The sequence below is a fragment of the Chiloscyllium plagiosum genome, chromosome 2 (genome assembly GCF_004010195.1).
Source record: "Chiloscyllium plagiosum isolate BGI_BamShark_2017 chromosome 2, ASM401019v2, whole genome shotgun sequence".
NCBI classification, from domain to species: Eukaryota; Metazoa; Chordata; class Chondrichthyes; order Orectolobiformes; family Hemiscylliidae; genus Chiloscyllium; species Chiloscyllium plagiosum.
Genome location: NC_057711.1, coordinates 60,629,729 through 60,648,150, shown reverse-complemented (window position 1 = coordinate 60,648,150; position 18,422 = coordinate 60,629,729). Strand labels below are relative to the sequence as shown.

The following is an 18,422-nucleotide window of genomic DNA, read 5'->3' as shown; positions in this document are numbered from 1 at the left end:
CCTTCTCAGAGAAGACAGTCCAAATACAGCAGAAAGAGCCCAGATGGGTGCCCAACATCAGGTTCATCACCCACCATGAGGAGAGAATCCTATGCCTTAAAGTAGAAAACTGAGACTGCTCTGCAGGAATGCTGAGACATCCATGTCTTACCACTGTGGCAATGTTATGTTCTCCTTGAATTTTTTCAAATGGGGGTCATAAAAGTTGAGGAGCTGATTTGTTCAGAAGTGATTACTTTGAACAATGGCAGGGAGTGGCCAGTTCTACCAATTCAGGTTTTCTTCTAGTTTGGTTTATTTCAGCAAGCAGTCAGAAAACTGCTAGGGACCTAGAGAAGCAGCATCAGTGAAAAGAGGTTCCAAGCTTCAACAGAGGTCTTGCCTGGACTTTCTCTCTGAAATCTCTCCTGCATGTAAGATCCTGTGTTTGAATTTACCTTTTGCCAAGGGGTGTGTTTATGGGATGTTGCAGGGATTGGAACAGCTTCATTAAGTTGTCAGTCAGTTGAGTTATCAAGTTATTTATTCTAAATTCGGTTTGCTTTTGTTCGTGTTTCATTGTACTGTCTAAATAAATTCTCTTTTGTTTAAGGCTGAGTGGTTTGACAAGCTGCATTACTTCTTGAATATCCACTCTACATATGCCTTGACAAAAAAATAGAAGTTAGGGTCTGGGTTACCTTCTTAAAAGGTTTTGAGGGGGTCTGGCCCCCGATTTCAGTTTTTTTAAAATTCATTCACAGGATGTGGCGACCACGGCCCGGCCAGTATTTATTGCCCAGCAGACAGTTGACAGGCAACCACATTGCTGTGCATCTGGAGTCACATGAAGGCAGATTTCCTTCCACAAAGGACATCAGTGAACCAAATAAGTTGTTCTGACAATCAGCAACAGTTTCATGATCAACATTGGACTCTTAATCCCAGACTTTTTATTGAATTCAAATACCACCATCTGCCATAGCAAGATTTCAACCTCGGTCCCTGGAATATTACCTGGCTCTGTGGATTAATGATATAGTGGTAAGGCCATTGATATCCCATTAAAGCACCACTCTTCATTCCACTGAAACTCTCTCATTAACCCTAGTCAGTGTCAATCATTCCACATCAGTTCAAACCTCTGGACTCAATGCCTTCTTTCTCTTGTATCTCATTATGACATTTCTGTAGTTGGCTGAGAAAGAACCTTCCTAAGCTGCTGGCATTCCGTTGACTGCCAGAAACCAGGCATCTGCTCAGCCCAGGCAAGAGAGGACCCTGTGATGTTGGCAACCAGGGAAGTCATCCCAATACACAGGGAGGCATGGAAACGGCAGACAGATATGTGGGAGGCAATGATGTTTTTTGTTCAGAGGCTGCAGGATTGCAGCTAAACTATGGGGATGTAGCTACCTGGTGTATGCAATCTTCTGGCTGCTTCTGTGGACATGTTAGCAAACCTATACTTCATCGCCTTTGCCATTGGTCCTCAGGACTGAAGACGTGGGAACAGGGAGTCTGATGACAATTTCAAGATGCCCTTCCTTTCAAGGGGATAGGGTAGTGAGAAGAGGCACATAGCTAAAGGAGGAACCACACACAGACCCATTAAAAAAATTCCTCTCTGGACACTTGAGTGATGGACAGACCCTCCACGTTTACTATGCATGTCCTGTGCCAGCCCTTGGAAGTTTTCACTTGCACTCTGCAGCATATCGGGGCCACCTGGATGCAAATGCCCTTGGGGTCGCCCAGAACCAATGGACTCTGCTGCCAAGCAGGATCTCTCCACCCCCACTGTGGAATCTGGGACAATACCAAAATATAATGAAAGGGAAATAAATTAAAACAACAATTTTGAGGGCACCTTAGTCAAACTTTTGGTGACAATGGACTGTATATGTACTATCACACAGAGAAAATGTGATTGACTTTGCACTACACCAATTTGCTTGAAGATATGTGTAGCCCTGATTGTAACTGTGGCTGCGTGATGTCAAACTTTATACCCATACAGGATGTACCATGGATTAATGTCTTTGTTGACAGCCTAATGCAACAAGTAGAAGCAAGATGAAAAAGTCACATATAGGGCAATGAGATCTGCTGGAACCATTGCCCCACGTTGTCCAACGTCCCTATTCTGTCCTTAGCCTCTGTGTTCAAATGTGTTAATGTGAAGGTCGCATGGAAGTGTACAGTACTGTGATTAAGATTGTCAAGTAGTAGGAGGCTGCAAATCTGTGTCCTATATGCATGGTGCAATGTCACATTTTGTTGCCCTCCAAAGGGCTTCACATCAGTCGATCTTGTTGCCCCCTTCAGCACAGTTCAAGACATTTATGCCACCCACTCTGAGTGTGGTTGCTGCTATTTTTTTCACCACTATACTGTAAATTTTCAGTTCAATGAAAGGTGACTCAAAATGCTTTTCAGGTAGTGGTTTCCAGCTTCGATTTCCGTGAGGCCCCAAACATCCAGATCACCATCCTAATAGCCCTTCCCAAAAACATCTTAGGCTTCGCACCTCCCCAGGTCTCCATCTAACTCATCTACATGAGCCTACACTAATCAATACTCCCAGTCCCTAGCATACGAGGTGATTATTGCCAGGTGTGCTTATAGATTGCCAACCTTGAAGCTAGGGAGCTGTTGACCTCTGATAAACACAAGCCCTGCTCTGATCCATAACCTCTTGTTTACTCCAGCCTAAATTAGATTCCTGAGTCTGTTTGTTTTAGCAGCAGCCCACCTTTTCCTCCCTACCCCTTTTGCCCTTTGTTTCTCTGAACAGACCCAATGGACTGATCTTAGCCTATCACCTTGAGTGACTTAGTTAGACAGCCAGGGATGAGAAGTGCCCTTATTGAAGCTTGTACACATATGTCTGGCTATGTAAGCCCTAACCCCCAGAATGACCATTATGGAACCACAGGCTTGACCGTGCCCCATTCATTAGACTGCAGAAGCCAGAGCCCAATCCCTAACAGAGATGCCTGACTGTTGTCAATCGCCAGGATTGGTATCAGAGAATGTCCTTGATTACTGTGCTGGAGCACCCTAACTGATGGATGCCTCTATGGACTTCAGTGAGGACTACTCCACTAAGAGTGGGAGACATGGGCAGTTTGCACATGCTTGCTATCTAGGTTGCAGTTGAAGTGTGAGTTGACACGGGGCATGCTGACACGAGGCGCAGAAGCACAAGATGGCTGGTGAGCCATAAACTGGTCACTTAGCACACAAGATGGCCGCTGAGCCATTACATGGAAAATACAGCAAAGCATACACAGATACTGCCTGAGGCTAACAGGATATCAGCGCAATAGACACAGATGATTATTTTAAGGCGAGTGGGGGAGAGAATACACATCAGTAACATCTACTACTCGCCGAAGTGTCCGAGTCCAGCCACCCTCTTAGATAGAAATGTTAACTACCTGAGACTGCTTGGATACAAGTGTTAATACTTCAGATCTGCAGTAATGGAAAACGATCTGCCTTCTCAAGAAGGACGATCACAACCACTGAAACTGACAATGATTTTGTGATGTTTTCTGTAAACAAAGCATGCTGTACAAATGATACTTGAGCTATTGTACCACAAAATGTATAAAATATCATGACATGTGCTCCGAGAGTGAGAGAAGGCTCGCAGCTGACAGTTGTGCTAACAAACGTCTCTCTCTCTCTCCCCCCGGTGCTCTGGTTTCTTTGTACAATAAACTCTGTCGTTGAATCCCGATTCTGACTCAGAGACTGGTGATTTTCCCCACAAATCAGTGTAAGGCATTGGCACATGGTGCAAGGTGAAACTGATGTAGCTCACTGCCATACAAAATGCACACCCCCTTGACTGAGGACTACTAACCAGCAGGGCAAGCTGCCTGGTTGTACGACTATGCTATTTGGGATGAAATGGCAAGGCAAGACAGGGATGTTGAGTGTATGCAGGTAGGTGTTAGGTGTATGACAGCTAAAGCAGCATGGAACAGTCTTGTTTAATTTGTGAGCTCAGTACTTGTTTACGTGTACAAAGTGTCTTTGCAGCAGCCTTTTAATGCAGATCGGTGATTCCTAAACATGTTGTCAGTGGTTTGGAGAGGTGCTATGTGGGGTTGGCAAATATCAGATGCTGATATCCATGGATGAGAGGTGTATGCACTGGGTGTCGATGCACTGTGCCCTGAGGGGTCGTTGCATGTTGAGCAACATGGAGGCTCTTTGTAGCTAGCTGCATGCTGAACTCAGCAGGTACTTGTTCTGACTTGCACATTGCAAATTCTTGGCATTTAGTTTGCTCACAGAAGATGCTAGGGTGGGAAGCTGCATATTAGTGAAGTGAGATGTGCAGTTAGTAAAGTTATTAACATGCAGATATTGCCCTTAATAGGCAACTTGCTGCTCCCTAGTGTGAGCCTGGCCTTGCTGGATGTCTTGAGTGCTTCTGCCAAATTTCTCACGATTGCCCATGTTGTGCAGACCCCTGTAAGATTCTGTTCTATGTAACTAAATAGTGTTGTAACTTATCATTCTTGTTCAACTTCAAGTCTGATGTTTTTCACTCAGACCCTGACAGCACATCATTGTTGTTTTATTTTTACAATGCAATTATATTAAATATGGGCTGTATTTTGTACTGATCATGGAACAGCACGAGCACTTTGTTTGACCTGCACCAGTGATACTAACAGAATTCAACTTCCTACCAGCTCAGAGCACCACAAGGCCTGATTTCTGAATCTCGCCTGTTCCCGGAGGCATGGGGGTTTCAGATTAAACTCACCACAGTCATCAAGCTCTCAAATGGGAGTGCAGCCAATGGTCAACAAGGATTATGTTGACTTTCAATTTTTCACTTCATTGGTTTGGGGACAGAATTAGAATATGTTTAAACTAGCAGTTTCTGTGATAATTGCAAACATGAAAGTCTGGAGTGGAGCAGCTGATATAGAACTATGACAAAAATATGACAGAATAATGGTGCAGTTAACCATTGAGTAGTTAATCGACACAGAGAATGTAGACACTAGGTTGACTTATTAGTCTTTGCTGTGCTCACGGATTACAGATGGGCAGTAAGATGATGCTACAATTGACTCGCTGGTTAACAAGGGCTGTCATTCCTGATGGCCCTCTACTGAGGAAGAACCAGCAGAAAATTGCCTCAGGAGCTATTTGTAGTAAACTTAACAGATTTATCTTTGCATTAAACACAGCAAACAGACTTCTTTAAACCTCGCTGATCTGACTGGATCAGACCTTTTCGTAACTGTATTTGTTGTTGAATGGTCTCATTCATTGTTTAAGTATACTTAAAGGAACAAATAAATGTGAATAATAAAACAAATAAATTATAACACACCTGGAATAGGTCTTTAGAAATTGTAGTGGATCTGTCCCAGACTGCACTAATTTGGGCTTCCACTGGCTGCCCTGAACCAGTCAGCACTCTTACTTTGTGAGAATTTACTTGCACTGTTACAACAGAAATGCGGTCCTGGTCTGTTGGGTTATAAAGGACAAGGAACCTGAAACATGAACATTTCCATTCCTTAAGATATTGCCATGATTTTTCAAATGCTGTTATGTTAACAAAATGCACAAATTATTGTTTGATCTAGTATACAGACACCAAAAACATTTAGTTTGATTAAAAACAACTCAAAGCGCATATACATGTCAAAAGCTGAAATCTTACCCAAATTCCTTTTGAAAAATTTTAGACTTCTAACAGTAGAAACTGAAAAATGCAAACATCTTCCTCATGTATCAAGTGTTAACCTAGCTCAAAGGAAAATTTTCATCCTTTTCAGACAATTTATAGGTAATGACATTATTTCTTTGATCTCTGTGGCCTAACATCAGCTGGCAGAACTTTCACATCTGAGTTAGAAGATTGCGCGTTCAAGTCACACTATTCCATACACAACAGCACAAAAATCTAGGCTGACAGTCCCAGCACAGTGTCAAAAATAGGCGTTGTTTGAATTAAATGTTAAACTGATATTCTATTTACCGTATCAGATGCACATAAAAGATCCAAATGTACTATTTCAAAGATGCTCTGTGCCTGGCCAATGTCTTAGTCTCAATTAACTTTAAGTGAGAAACAAACAAACAATGTGGTTGTTACTAAATTGACATCTGTGCAAATTGCAAGTCTTTCGTTTATCTTTCTGCCATGTTAGAAATAGCCACAATTGAACAATAGTATAAAAGTTAATGGAACTACAATGTTCAATGTAACCACTTACAATACATTTTGAGAACCTGAAAGATTCAGCTGTGAAGGTTAGAGGAATCATCTTGATGCTTATACTTTGGTGAGATGATGCAGAGATGTCAGCATATTCCAGAGGAGAAGGAAAAAACAAAGAGGGATCTAAGGCAGAAATTCCTTTGTTCAAGAGCCAGTTTGTGAAATTGCGTAAAAAGAGAGCCATCATACAAGATCCTGTCTCATCTGTCCAAAAACGTGCCAATGTGTTCCGTTACATGAAGACAGATGGCAGAAATGTACGACCCAGAGTGGACAATATCCTCAAATCAAGGGACTGCCAACCAAGACAAGGAGCAGTGCAAAGCAGGGAGGATGCAGTCACACTGGGCCAGACGGAATACTGTGAACAGTTTTGATCCACTTATCAAAGGAAAAATATGCTGGCATTGGAGGCAATTTAGGAAGGAATCACTAAGTCCAGTCAAAGATTGTCAGAGGAGCTATAATCTCATTAATAGTAAAGCAGACTTGATGGGCCAAATAGTCTGCTTCTGCTCCTACATTTTATGTGAATAAGCTGTCTGACATTTCTGTTCTTTTTTTTCTTTTCTCCCCCACGCTACTGCCTAACTACGGCACTGCTTAATTTTTCCCCAGCACCCATGTTGTGTGTGCACTGTGAGACACAGTGAAAGACACAAGGTATACGAATTTTTATTCAGTTTCTACCACCAAGAAGAAAAAAAACATCAAACATCTAAGTGGTCAGTGACAAGCAGTGCCCTTCACATCAAAGGGCAATGCTGCGTGATCAAACAGTGATGGGGAGGGCAGGGATTAAATCAAAATAGAATTGGACGGGGAAATAATGCACTCCACTCCCTGCTGCACCCATCTCTCCCTGAACAACTCTAGGGTGTTGGTGGACACCACGTGCTCCTTCTCCAGAGACACCCAGGTTCTAACGTAACCGCAGAAGAGGGGCAGACAGTCGGCCCTAACAACCCCCTTCACAGGCCGCTGCCTGGACCTGTTTATGGCCAGTTTGGCCAGGTCCAGGAGCAGACCCACGAGGAGATCCTCAGACCTGCCCTTCCCTCTCCGTACCGGGTGCCTGAAGATCAGGAGCATGGGACTGAAGAGCAACCAAAAACAGAGGAGGTGATTTTTGAGGAAATCAAAAAGGGAGTGCAAGCACCCACACCCAATATATACATGGTTCATGGACTCCACAGCACTACAGAACAAACAGTTGGGCTGGGAGTCCGTGAACCATCGCAATCTGCGGTTGCAGGGGACCGCTGCGTGCAGCATCCTCCACCCCAGGTCCCCAAGAGAAAGGGGGGAGTACTCCCACATCGAGAGCACACCCACCACCTGGTGGCAAATGGATACGCCAAGACGTGTTCGGTCAGTGGATGAGGGAGAAGAGGTGGACGGTGTGCAGCAGCAGTCGATACAGGGCTCACTGTTTTATGTCCTTAAAAGGGTCAAAACTGAAATTCCGGAGGCGGCTTAGGTTGTGGGGCACAGGTTCCGGGGGAAGTACGGACCTTGGGACCAATGTAAAATTCCGTCCGGGCAGGGGTAAGCGCGAACAACATTTCTGTTCTTATCTGTCAGCCAGGGCTCCCGATTGGTCCAGATTAACAGCCCCAATCAGGGAACACACTCTTTGATGTCCACCTGCCTGACCTCGTTACAATCATTACATCACTCTCCCTCTGAGTTTGAGGACATATGCTGGTTCTTTTTCTTGGAGAGCCACCTGATGCATTTTAGCATCAATCAGGTTCCTCCGACTCGGTGTCCAATATAGGCAGCGTGTAACACACAGGAGCTCACCTCTTGTGCTAGGAGTGCCTCAGGAAGATTAGATTAGATTCCCTACAGTGTGGAAATAGGCCCTTCGGCCCAACAAGTCCACACCAACCCTCCAAAGAGTAACCCCCCCCCCACCCCCGACTAATGCACATAACAACTATGGACAATTTAGTATGGCCAATTCACCTAACCTGCACATCTTTGGAATGTGGGAGGAAACCGGAGCACCCGAGGAAACCCATGAAGACATGGGGAGAATGTGCAAACTCCACACAGTCGGTCGCCCCAGGCTGGAATCGAACCTGGGACCCTGGCGCAGTGAGACAGCAGTGCTAACCACTGAGCCACCGTGCCACCCCTAAATTTCAGTAGACTTTCAATTTCTTCTTTGGAGGGCAAAGGTGTCGAGGTGGCTACATCCATCATGTCCATTTCTAATTCAGAGGACTCATCAATGCTTGGTGGACTGTGTTAACCCATGGGTTCTAGCAGTCTTTCTGATTGTTCAAAAGGGCTGGGCACATTTTGCTCCCAAACTGTTTGCAAATTTGTGGCTTTCATCTGGTCCACCTGCTTGTTTCAGACTGTCGTACTTACCCAAACTTTATATATCACTGGTCCTTACCTTGCCTCAAACATGACTCTTACCCATCCAGGACCATTTCTGGGATTCTTACATTAACTTTGTCCCCATATCAAATTCTCTGTCTCACTTGGCAAAGTCTAATGTCTGGCATTGGCGTCCCTGAAGCCCTGGACTGGGAAGATCAGACTTAACTTGCTGCAAAGTCTTATACCCATTAACAACTCTGCCAGTTCTATCCCTGTAGGTGTATGTAGAGTGGCCCTACAATCAAATAAGAACCACGACAGTTGCGCATCCAGTAAGGCTGTAGGCTGTTTCTTCTAGCCAGCTTTCAAAGTATAGACTGCTCTTTTTACCATCCCATTGGATGATGAGTGGGTATGGAGCTGTCTTTATTTGTCAAATCCCATTCGACCTAAGGTAATACTCAAATTTCCTACTGGCAAATGATGGCCATCTGTGAACAACACTTCCAGGACTCCACGTATTGAAAAAGAATACATGTAGTTCTCTAAATTTGATGAACGGACTCTATGCACGTCCAATCATTCTGAGTGAACGGCTACAATGTCTAAGAACATTGAGCCCATGAAAGGACCTATACTCGATGTGTAATCGAGTCCAAGGTTTACCTGGCTATTCCTACGGGTGTGGGGGAGCTGTTGGCAGTAATTTTTGTCCATATTGGCACGCTAGGCACTGGTTAGTCACCAGCCATAACATCTCGCCAAAATCCTTTGGAAAACCCTGGATGGTCCTAGGGGATTTCAGCAAGTATTTGGTGTCAATTCTTGCTTGGGACAATTACGCTTCCTCTCTATAACAATATGCTGTCCTCTACTGTGGGCTGATGCCAACGGTCCAAAAAAGTTTCAATATCAGTTGTGACAACCCTTTGGTTTCCCCCCATCACCACCAGTTGTTTCAATTTAGACATGATTGGATTATTCTGCGCCCACAGTCTGATTTTGTCAGCTGTGACTGCGAGTGTGTCCAGAAAATAGAGTACCATTACAGAGTCTTCCAATGATGGTACCACCGATGGTATATCAGCTAATGGAAGGCAGCTCAAAGCATCAGTATTCGTTACTCTGCCTCCCGGATAGTGTTCTAATCTATAATTGTAAGCACTTAGTATTAGAGGTCACTACTGAATAGAGTTTGAAGCTATGGGAGGCACTGCCTTGTCCTCTTTAAGCAAACCAAGTACGAGACTTGTGGTCTGTTATTAGTATAAATCTTCATTCGTAAAGGTACTGGTGAAGCCAACCTAATTCCAAATATGACCACCAATTCTTCTTCCTCTATCTGGGAGTATTTACGCTCTTCATTAGGCCAAGTCCTGGATGCATGCACAATTGTGCATTCCTCTCCATTGGGCCATCTGTGAGCTAATACCATCCCGATGTCATACAGGAAGTTACCATGTCGGTACCAGATCTTCCCTGGGAACATAGTGTGCCATCATCTAGAACATAGAACATTACAGCGCAGTACAGGCCCTTCGGCCCTCAATTTTGCGCCGACCTGCAAAACCAGTCTGAAGCTCATCTAACCCACACTATTCCATTATCATCCATATGTTTATCCAATGACCATTTAAATGCCCTTAAAGTTGGCAAATCTACTACTGTTGCAGGCAGAGCATTTCATGCCCTTACTACTCTGAATAAAGAACCTACCTCTGACATCTGTCCTATATCTATCATCCCTCAATTTAAAGCTATGTCCCCTCGTGCTAGCCATCACCATGTAAAGAAAAAGGCTCTCATATCTACCCTGTCTAAACCTCTGATCATTTAAATATCTCTACTGAGTCACCTTCTTCTCAACCTTCTTCTCCCTAAGCTCAGTAAGCTTAGAGGAAGATAGCGGTTTATTTACTTCATTGAAAGCTAGGGTTTGTCTATGAGACTATTTCCAAAGCTGACCCTTTTTTAGGGGTTAATACAAGGGTGCCAAGATGAAGGCCAAGTTATGAATGTTTCTTGAGTAATTTACCAGTCTAAGAAATTACCTAAGCTCCTGGAGAGACCTGGGAACTGGAAACACCTTTGACTGTCTTCTTCTAATGGGTGTAATCCAGTTTTATTGACACTGTAGCCCAAACAGGTCTCTTGAGGGGCCTGGAACACACATTTTTCCCTTCTTAGGTATATACCTGCCTTGAAAACGTGCCTTAGGTCTACGTCCAAGTTCTCGAAGTGTTCCTTATTATTTTTCCTTGTTATTAGGATGTAATCTAGATAAATGGCGACCTGAGGTAGACCTTGCAAAATGTTCTCCATCTGCTTCAAAAAGCAGCTAATCGTTTGTTTAAAATCCCCACAAAGACTAACGGAGCCATCAGGCTTCACAATTGGTATGACTGGTGTTGCCCATTCTGCAAACTGGACTGCTTTGCTGAATCCTTTGTTTTCCATCCTCTTGATTTCTGCTTCTACTTGGGCTCTTAAGGCAAATGCCACTGGATGGGCCTTGCAGAATCATGGAATTACTTCAAAGTTAGCATACAAGGTGGCCGTGGCTCCTCTAATAATCCCTAGACCTTCCAGGAAGACTTCCAAGTATTTCATTAGGACTTCACTCAGGCCGCCATTCTCTATCTGAAAAATGTTGACCTAATCGAGGTGAATCTCTTGCAATCAATTTCCCCCATCTAGCTTGAGCCCAAGCCCACAGTCAGTGGTAACTGAACCAGCTGCTTTTCTGAACAGACTCAGACCCAAGTTATACCCTTAATCTGTAAAGATTCCCTGATACAGGTTCTCAGCTTAGCCAAGGTCTTGTGCAAAATTAAGTACTGGACTCCAGTAAAAACTGGTCCTATGATTACAGATATAGTTGTGTCGATATTGATCTCCATTAGAACTGGATGACCCTTTAACCAGATGTTTAGTTGATTAGTTCTGATTTGGATATTGCTAAGCAATTTAACTTCCAATCATATGTAGGTGGACTTTCCAGGGTATTAACTCCCCTGCATACTGCCCTATGAATTATCTTGCTCAATTTAGTTGTAGTAGGATTCTTTAGCACTTTCCAGTCCGCATACTAGCAACAACTACAATGACTTGCCAGCCAGGATCATGAGGACAATTTAACCTTGTAGTCAAGGCTGGCCTTGTTTTGGGGTTTGGGCTGACCCAAGGTCCCTCTGATCAGGATATGTCCTGAGTGAGACTATGCAATTGCCTAGAGTCAAGCAGTGTTCCCCAAGCTCAGTCAGACTGGTGAGGGTGTCCACTTCTATCAGAATACCCTGCAAGTCATATTCTCCAATTGTAGCGTCTGTTTGAAGTCTTGTTGGGCTTCAGCTAGAAGGTACTTTTGCACAGTTCCATCATTAATCCCACATAACAAACAGTCTTAAAGCATCTCATTAAGGGTTAAATCAAAATCACATTCTTCTGCCAGTCGTCTTTACCTAGTTAAAAAAAATCCCAATACATATATCCCCAGTTCTTGAATTGTTGAGTAAAAGCGATAGCATCTCAGAACTGGAAGCGGCTTATGGTCATGGTGTTCTTTAAATATATCTGTCTTGAAAGGTTTTAATATCTAGTGCCTAGGGAAAGTTAGGCTCCCAATAACAGAAAACGCTGTGGCTCCACAGGCTGTCAGGAAAATTACTCGTTGCTTCTCATTTGCCACAATGTTGTTTGCTGAAAAAAAAATGCATTCTTTCAGCATACTGGGCCTAGTCCTCAATAGCAGTGTTCAACGAGGCAAGCTTCCCAAACAAAAGCATGATGTATAAAATGCTTATCCCAACTCAAAGGTGGCTGTTGCGAGCAAGTTTCTTCAGGACGGTGCTTTTCTCTCATTGCCACTGAAATAATTCCACAGGGTACAGTATCCTGTCACCAAGTCATCCTTTTTGACACATGCACAGTCTTTAACATAAGCACTGCCTCTTCAGAGTCAGCTCGCAGAGTACCAGAATCTCTGACACTCCTGGGCTTACTGACACTTACTGTCAGCCTGGGCTCTGTGCTTGGACCAAATTAACAGCCCCAATCAAGGACCACATATTCTTTGCTGTCCAGCTGGCTGACCTTGTTACAATCACTATACTCTTTAATGATGAAAAATATAAATTCATTCTCATCAGTCATATACTTTACAGTGGACAATCCTTAAAAGTAATAACATAAATCTGGAATAAATTGCCCATTCAACCTTGGAAAAAATGAGAGGAACAAAAGGGTAAAGATTACATTGCACTCTAGTTCACTAGGTGCTTGGATAGCTTTGTTAATGTAATCAGTATCGCAAAAGGCTTCAGGATATGAAAGTATCTGAATGCTAGGCAATGCTGACACAAGAATTTTGTGGCAATCACGGAATAGTGTGAGATAATGTCCTGAACATACAAGTCTACACACATGCAAACATACAGAGAACAAGAGTAGGCCACTAGGCCATTCAAGCCTGCACTGCCATTCAATAAGATCATGGCTGATCAGATTCTAACCTCAACTCTACATCCCTGCATATTCCCAATAATCAAGAATCTATCTACTTTTTATTTAAAAGGATTTTAGAATTCTGTATCCCCTGTTTTGTAAGCAAGGGAGGTTCCAAGACTCAACCCTTTGAGAGAAAAATAGTTTCCTCATCTCTGTTTTAATTGGGCACCTCTTTATATTTAAAATTAGATCCTTAGTTCTACATTTCCTCAGAAGAAACATGATTTCAACATCCACCTGGTCACGTCTCCTCAGCATCACATTTTTCAATTAAATCACTACTGACTCTTCTAAACTCCAGAGGATACAGGCCAAGGCTTTCCTCCCACAGCAATCTCCATTTCAATCTGTGTACTGGGCAGGAATAAAACAGTGTATTTAATAACTTGCAATGCTCGCAAAATATTTCATCTCCAGGAGTGAGGGAGCCTCTGCATCCAGACCATCTTACACCTACTCCTTGGGCAAAAGCAGCAACAGACCAATAATACATATGGAAGATTACATCCTTATGATGGAATAATTCCACAAATTACCCACAGTTCAGTGACTTAGCAACATGAGAAGAACCTTTACTAACACAATGAGGTCAGAAGTCATATGATGACTTCTGATGAAGCAGCAATGCTCCGAAAGCTTGTGATTTCAAACAAACCTGTTGAACTATAACCTGGTGTGATTTCTGACTTTGTCTATCCAGTCCAACACAGGCAACTCCACAGAACACAATGAGTGCTATTTTCAATATTCTTAGACATAATACAGCATAAAAGAGGGCACACCTTTTCCAAAGATACCCAGATCGGATAATATCTGACAACAGACCATAGTACACTAGCAAACCATTTCAAGATACATGTATGAAATAAGGAGTGATCAATATCACATTATCACCCCACTATCCATGTTCAAATGATCCAATCGAACATATGGCACATACTATCAAATTAATGATCACTAAATGTTGGTCAACAAAGCAACATTTTTACATTGCATTGCTGCATTTTCATGTAGTATTAACCGAGAAGGTTATTACCATCCCCAGTATGACTTATGCCTGGGAGGCAAGTGTGAACGACTTTGCCCAGCAACCATTCCTAAACATTCCAAGTCATAGTATTCTTCTTCTTAACAGACGGAGGAGAATGCAAGAGATAAATGATAAGAAAACAGATAGAGAACTACCAAAACTGTGAATTGAGTGGAAAGTGCAACTTAGAAATTCAAAGATTTTTAAGATATCCAACTAGTCCAGATCATACAAAATCATTGTTGGTCATGATGCTTATGTCACAAAGGAATAAAAGCCAGCATATGAATCATGCAGCATATCAATCATGCATGATGAGAGTGAGGAAAAACACTCTGATGAAGATGATTGTGTGGAATGGCAGCAACCAGTAGCAAGACAATCAAGTTGTCAAACAAGTGAAAAGAGAACGTTGGGTACTTCACCAAATGGATAGATGATCAAGATGAATTGTCAAAGTCCTGAAGCTTCACAGTGAACTTTGAACTCTGTAACTCTGCTTTATCTATTTGTATAATGATCAAACTGGCAATACATACCTGGGTATAACCACATATATCTGTTCGGGATTTATTTCAATCTTTAGAAAATTGAAGATTTTTCAGTATGTCTTATGGTCAGTATGCCAATTTTTTTTTTAAGAGAAACTCATAATATCATTATTATATCATAGTGTTCGACCTGAAGATATAAATATCTCACACTCTATGTTACCCTGCGGTCACTTGAATGATGACATGTTACAGGAAGGTGGACTCTCTGTATAATTTAAAAACATAATATCATCATCTAGTAAGGATTGGCAGGGATGCCAGAGACTGACTGGAAATAGAAAACGTGATCATTTCATATCTATTAAGGAGTAATTGGGTGAGAACTGGATGTTTACATGGGGAAACTCGTGGTGTGTGATTTAGAATAAAACACTGACTTGAAAAATATAAACACTGTGTGACTAACTTTTAACCCCTAGTGTTGAACAAATTTCAGTCCACAAATTTACTTATATGTGAATGTAATGTTTGTATGTAATAGCTAGCTGTACTAAACATCTGTTGAATTCTTCGATATCACGATATCCATGTCCAGTGTTAAGGAAACAAGGAGTAATATGCACATTGTTGCATCAGAATAATGACTCTGAGGCAACTATCAACTCCCAACCATTTATAGGGAGCAGTGGACATGCTGAGCTATTTTTCTCTCACTGAGCCTATTTAGGCTATTATAGGCCACTTAAGCACCACACTATTTTATTTGTTTAGGGAATGAGGGCATCACTGGCTGGGCCAGCATTTATTACCGATCCCTAATTGTCCTTGAAAAATTGAGGTATGCTATGAATATCCTTCCAAATATAGTGGTTGTGAGTTTGGAAGAAGCAGTAGTCAATTTTTGCTAAGTTAAAAATTACACAATACCAGGTTATAGTCCAGCAGGTTTATTTGAAAGCACTGGCTTTCGGAGTGTTGCTCCTTCATCAGGTGGTTGTGGAGAATAAGATTATAAGACACAGAATTCATAGCAAAGGTTTAGTGTGAGGTAACTGAAATTTAATATTGAAAAAGACCTGAATTGTTTGTTACGTCTCTCATCTTTTAGAATGACCATGTTGGTTTCAGTTCTTTCATATGTAAATCACAAAACTTTTGTTTAAAAGTTACATTCTCAAGTGAACTTTAACAATTGGTGTCAAGTCAGTCCAGATACTGTATTGAAGGTGAGAGCTTTCCTGTGAGGCTGCCTGTGCCACAATAGTCAGACTGATTCTAATCTACAAAACGGACTTACAGAATCTTACATGGATTCATGCAGTTTTTGAGCAAAGTAAAATGTAATTCTGCAAGTATAAATTCACCCCACAAACTTATATGTATATGTGTGCATGTGGGTGGGTGTTAGTGCTGGGTGGTGGTGGTGGTGGGGGGGAATTAATAAGTGTCTGTAAGAGTGTGTGTATATGTGAGTGTAAAGGGGTATAAGAGAGTGTGTGTGGGGGGAATGTAAGTGTGAGTGTATGAAAAAGAGACTGCGTGAGTGTGCGCACACGCGTGTGTATGCATCTGTGCTCGCGCATTGCGTCTTTGTGTATAGTGAAATGGGGTCACCTGTAGTTTGACATGAATCCAAGATCCTGGTTGAGGCCAACCTCACCAGTACCAAACTTTTCGTTGTTGCCTGTCCCAAAGTCCGCCTTGGAGGACGGTCACCGAAGGTCCGAAGTCGAATGCCCCGGACCACTGAAGTGTTCTCTGCCTGGGAGGGAACACTCCTGTCTGTTGATTGTTGTGCGGTGTCCATTTATCTGTTGCTGTAGCCTCTGCTACAGGACATTCGACCTCGGACCTTCGGGTAACCGTCCTCCAAGGCGGACTTCAGGACAGGCAGCAATGAAATGTGGCCGAGCAAAGGCTGATAGACAAGTTCAGTACCCATGAGGATGGCCTCAACCGGGACCTTGGGTTCATGTCACACTACAGGTGACCCCAATACACACACACACACACTCACTCTCCTACAGACACACACACCCTCACGCAGACCCTCTCTTATATGCTCCCACACACACACACTCAGTCGTATATCCCTTTACACTCGCATTCACACACTCTCTTACAGACACTCATAATTCCCCACCCCCACATACACACACCCACGTGCACACATACGCATAAGTTTGTGGGGTGAATTTGTACTTGCAGAATTACATTTTATTTTGCTCAAAAACTGCATGAATCCATGTAAGATTCTGTAAGTTGGTTTTATAGATTAGGATCAGTCTGACCATTGTGGCACAGACAGCCTCACAGGGTAGCTCACACGTTCAATACATTATATGGGCCAACATGACATCAATTGTTAAAGTTCACTTGAGAATGTAACTTTTAAACAAAAGTTCTGTGATTTACATATGAAAGAACTGAAACCAACATGGTCATTCGAAAAGATGAGAGACGTAACAAACAGTCCAGGTCTTTACCAATGTATAATTTCAGTTACATCACACTGTAAAAGTTTGCTATAAATTCTGTGTCTTACAATCTTATTCTCCACAACCACCTGATTAAGGAGCAGCACTCCGACACCCCAGTTCAACACCTGTGTCTCCAAATCAATTTCTGCAGTACAACTTGTGAATGTACATTGCTGCTATAATGCATTAGTTGTGGAGGGAATGAATATTTGTGGATGCAAGGCCAATTAAGTAAGAATGCATGTCCTGGATGGTATCAAGCTTCTTGATTATTGTTGGAACTTCCCACTTGCACTCAGTCAGGCAAGTGGGAAGTATTCCATCACAATCTTGGCTCTATCGATGGCAGACAAACTCTGGGAAGTTACGAAGTGAGCTACTTGCTCGATAATTCCTATCTTTAACCTGTTTTTGTAGCCACACTATTTATTTGGTTAATCCAGTTCAGTTTCTGCCCACGTTCATTATTATTTAGCAGGAGAGGCACTTGCTAGGTGGGTAACTCAGCAGCTTTTCTTGGGTCAGCTTGTGCTGAGCAAGTAATGGGAAGTAGCTTTGAGAATCGCTGGTCCACCTTACAGCCTTTCCAGAAGGTCTTTAAAGATATTCAATATGTAAATTGCAAACCTGGGTGTTACGCTTAATTCAATAGTTGTTCTTTGAGGTAATGAGTCTTGCGAGGCTTGACTATCATCCTGAAATGAAACAGAGAGCATTTGAATGAAATTATAGTATTTTGTTATACCAATTAATCTACTTAAATCAAGAGATATCCTTAACTAAATAAAAACAGAAAATGATGGAGAAACACAGAAGGCTTGGCAGCACGTGCGTTCAGTAAAACAAAGTTAACAGTTTGACTTCCTCAGAATAGAAAATATTAATTTTGTTTCTCTTACCACAAACCTGCGGAATGTCTCTGGCATTTTCTGTATTTACTTCAAATTTCCTATATAGAATCATAGAGATGTACAGCATGGAAACAGACCTTTCAGTCCAACCTGTCCATGCCGATCAGATATCCCAACCCAATCTAGTCCAATCTGCCAGCACCCGGCCCATATCCCTCCAAACTCTTCCTATTCATATACCCATCCAAATGCCTCTTAACTGTTGCAATTGTACCAGCCTCCACCACATCCTCTGGCAACTCATTCCATACACGTACCACCCTCTGCATGAAAACGTTGCCCCTTAGGTCTCTTTTATATCTTTCCCCTCTCACCCTAAACCTATGCCCTCTAGTTTTAGATTAGATTAAATTAGATTAGATTAGATTACTTACAGTGTGGAAACAGGCCCTTCGGCCCAACAAGTCCACACCGACCCAC

At 42.5% G+C, this 18,422-nt stretch overlaps 1 protein-coding gene across 2 annotated transcripts in view; it reads right to left on the bottom strand.

Moving 5' to 3' along the window:
• man2a1 (mannosidase, alpha, class 2A, member 1) overlaps positions 1 to 18,422 on the bottom strand; it is a 245,178-nt gene that overhangs the window by 83,887 nt on the left and 142,869 nt on the right. For both annotated transcript variants that reach the window (XM_043710431.1, XM_043710422.1), the window contains exons 12-13: positions 17,719 to 17,786; positions 5,348 to 5,513 (exon numbers count right to left, since the gene is read on the bottom strand). In XM_043710431.1, coding sequence (XP_043566366.1) covers positions 5,348 to 5,513; positions 17,719 to 17,786 — 234 coding nt within the window. The remainder of the gene's footprint in view (positions 1 to 5,347; positions 5,514 to 17,718; positions 17,787 to 18,422) is intronic.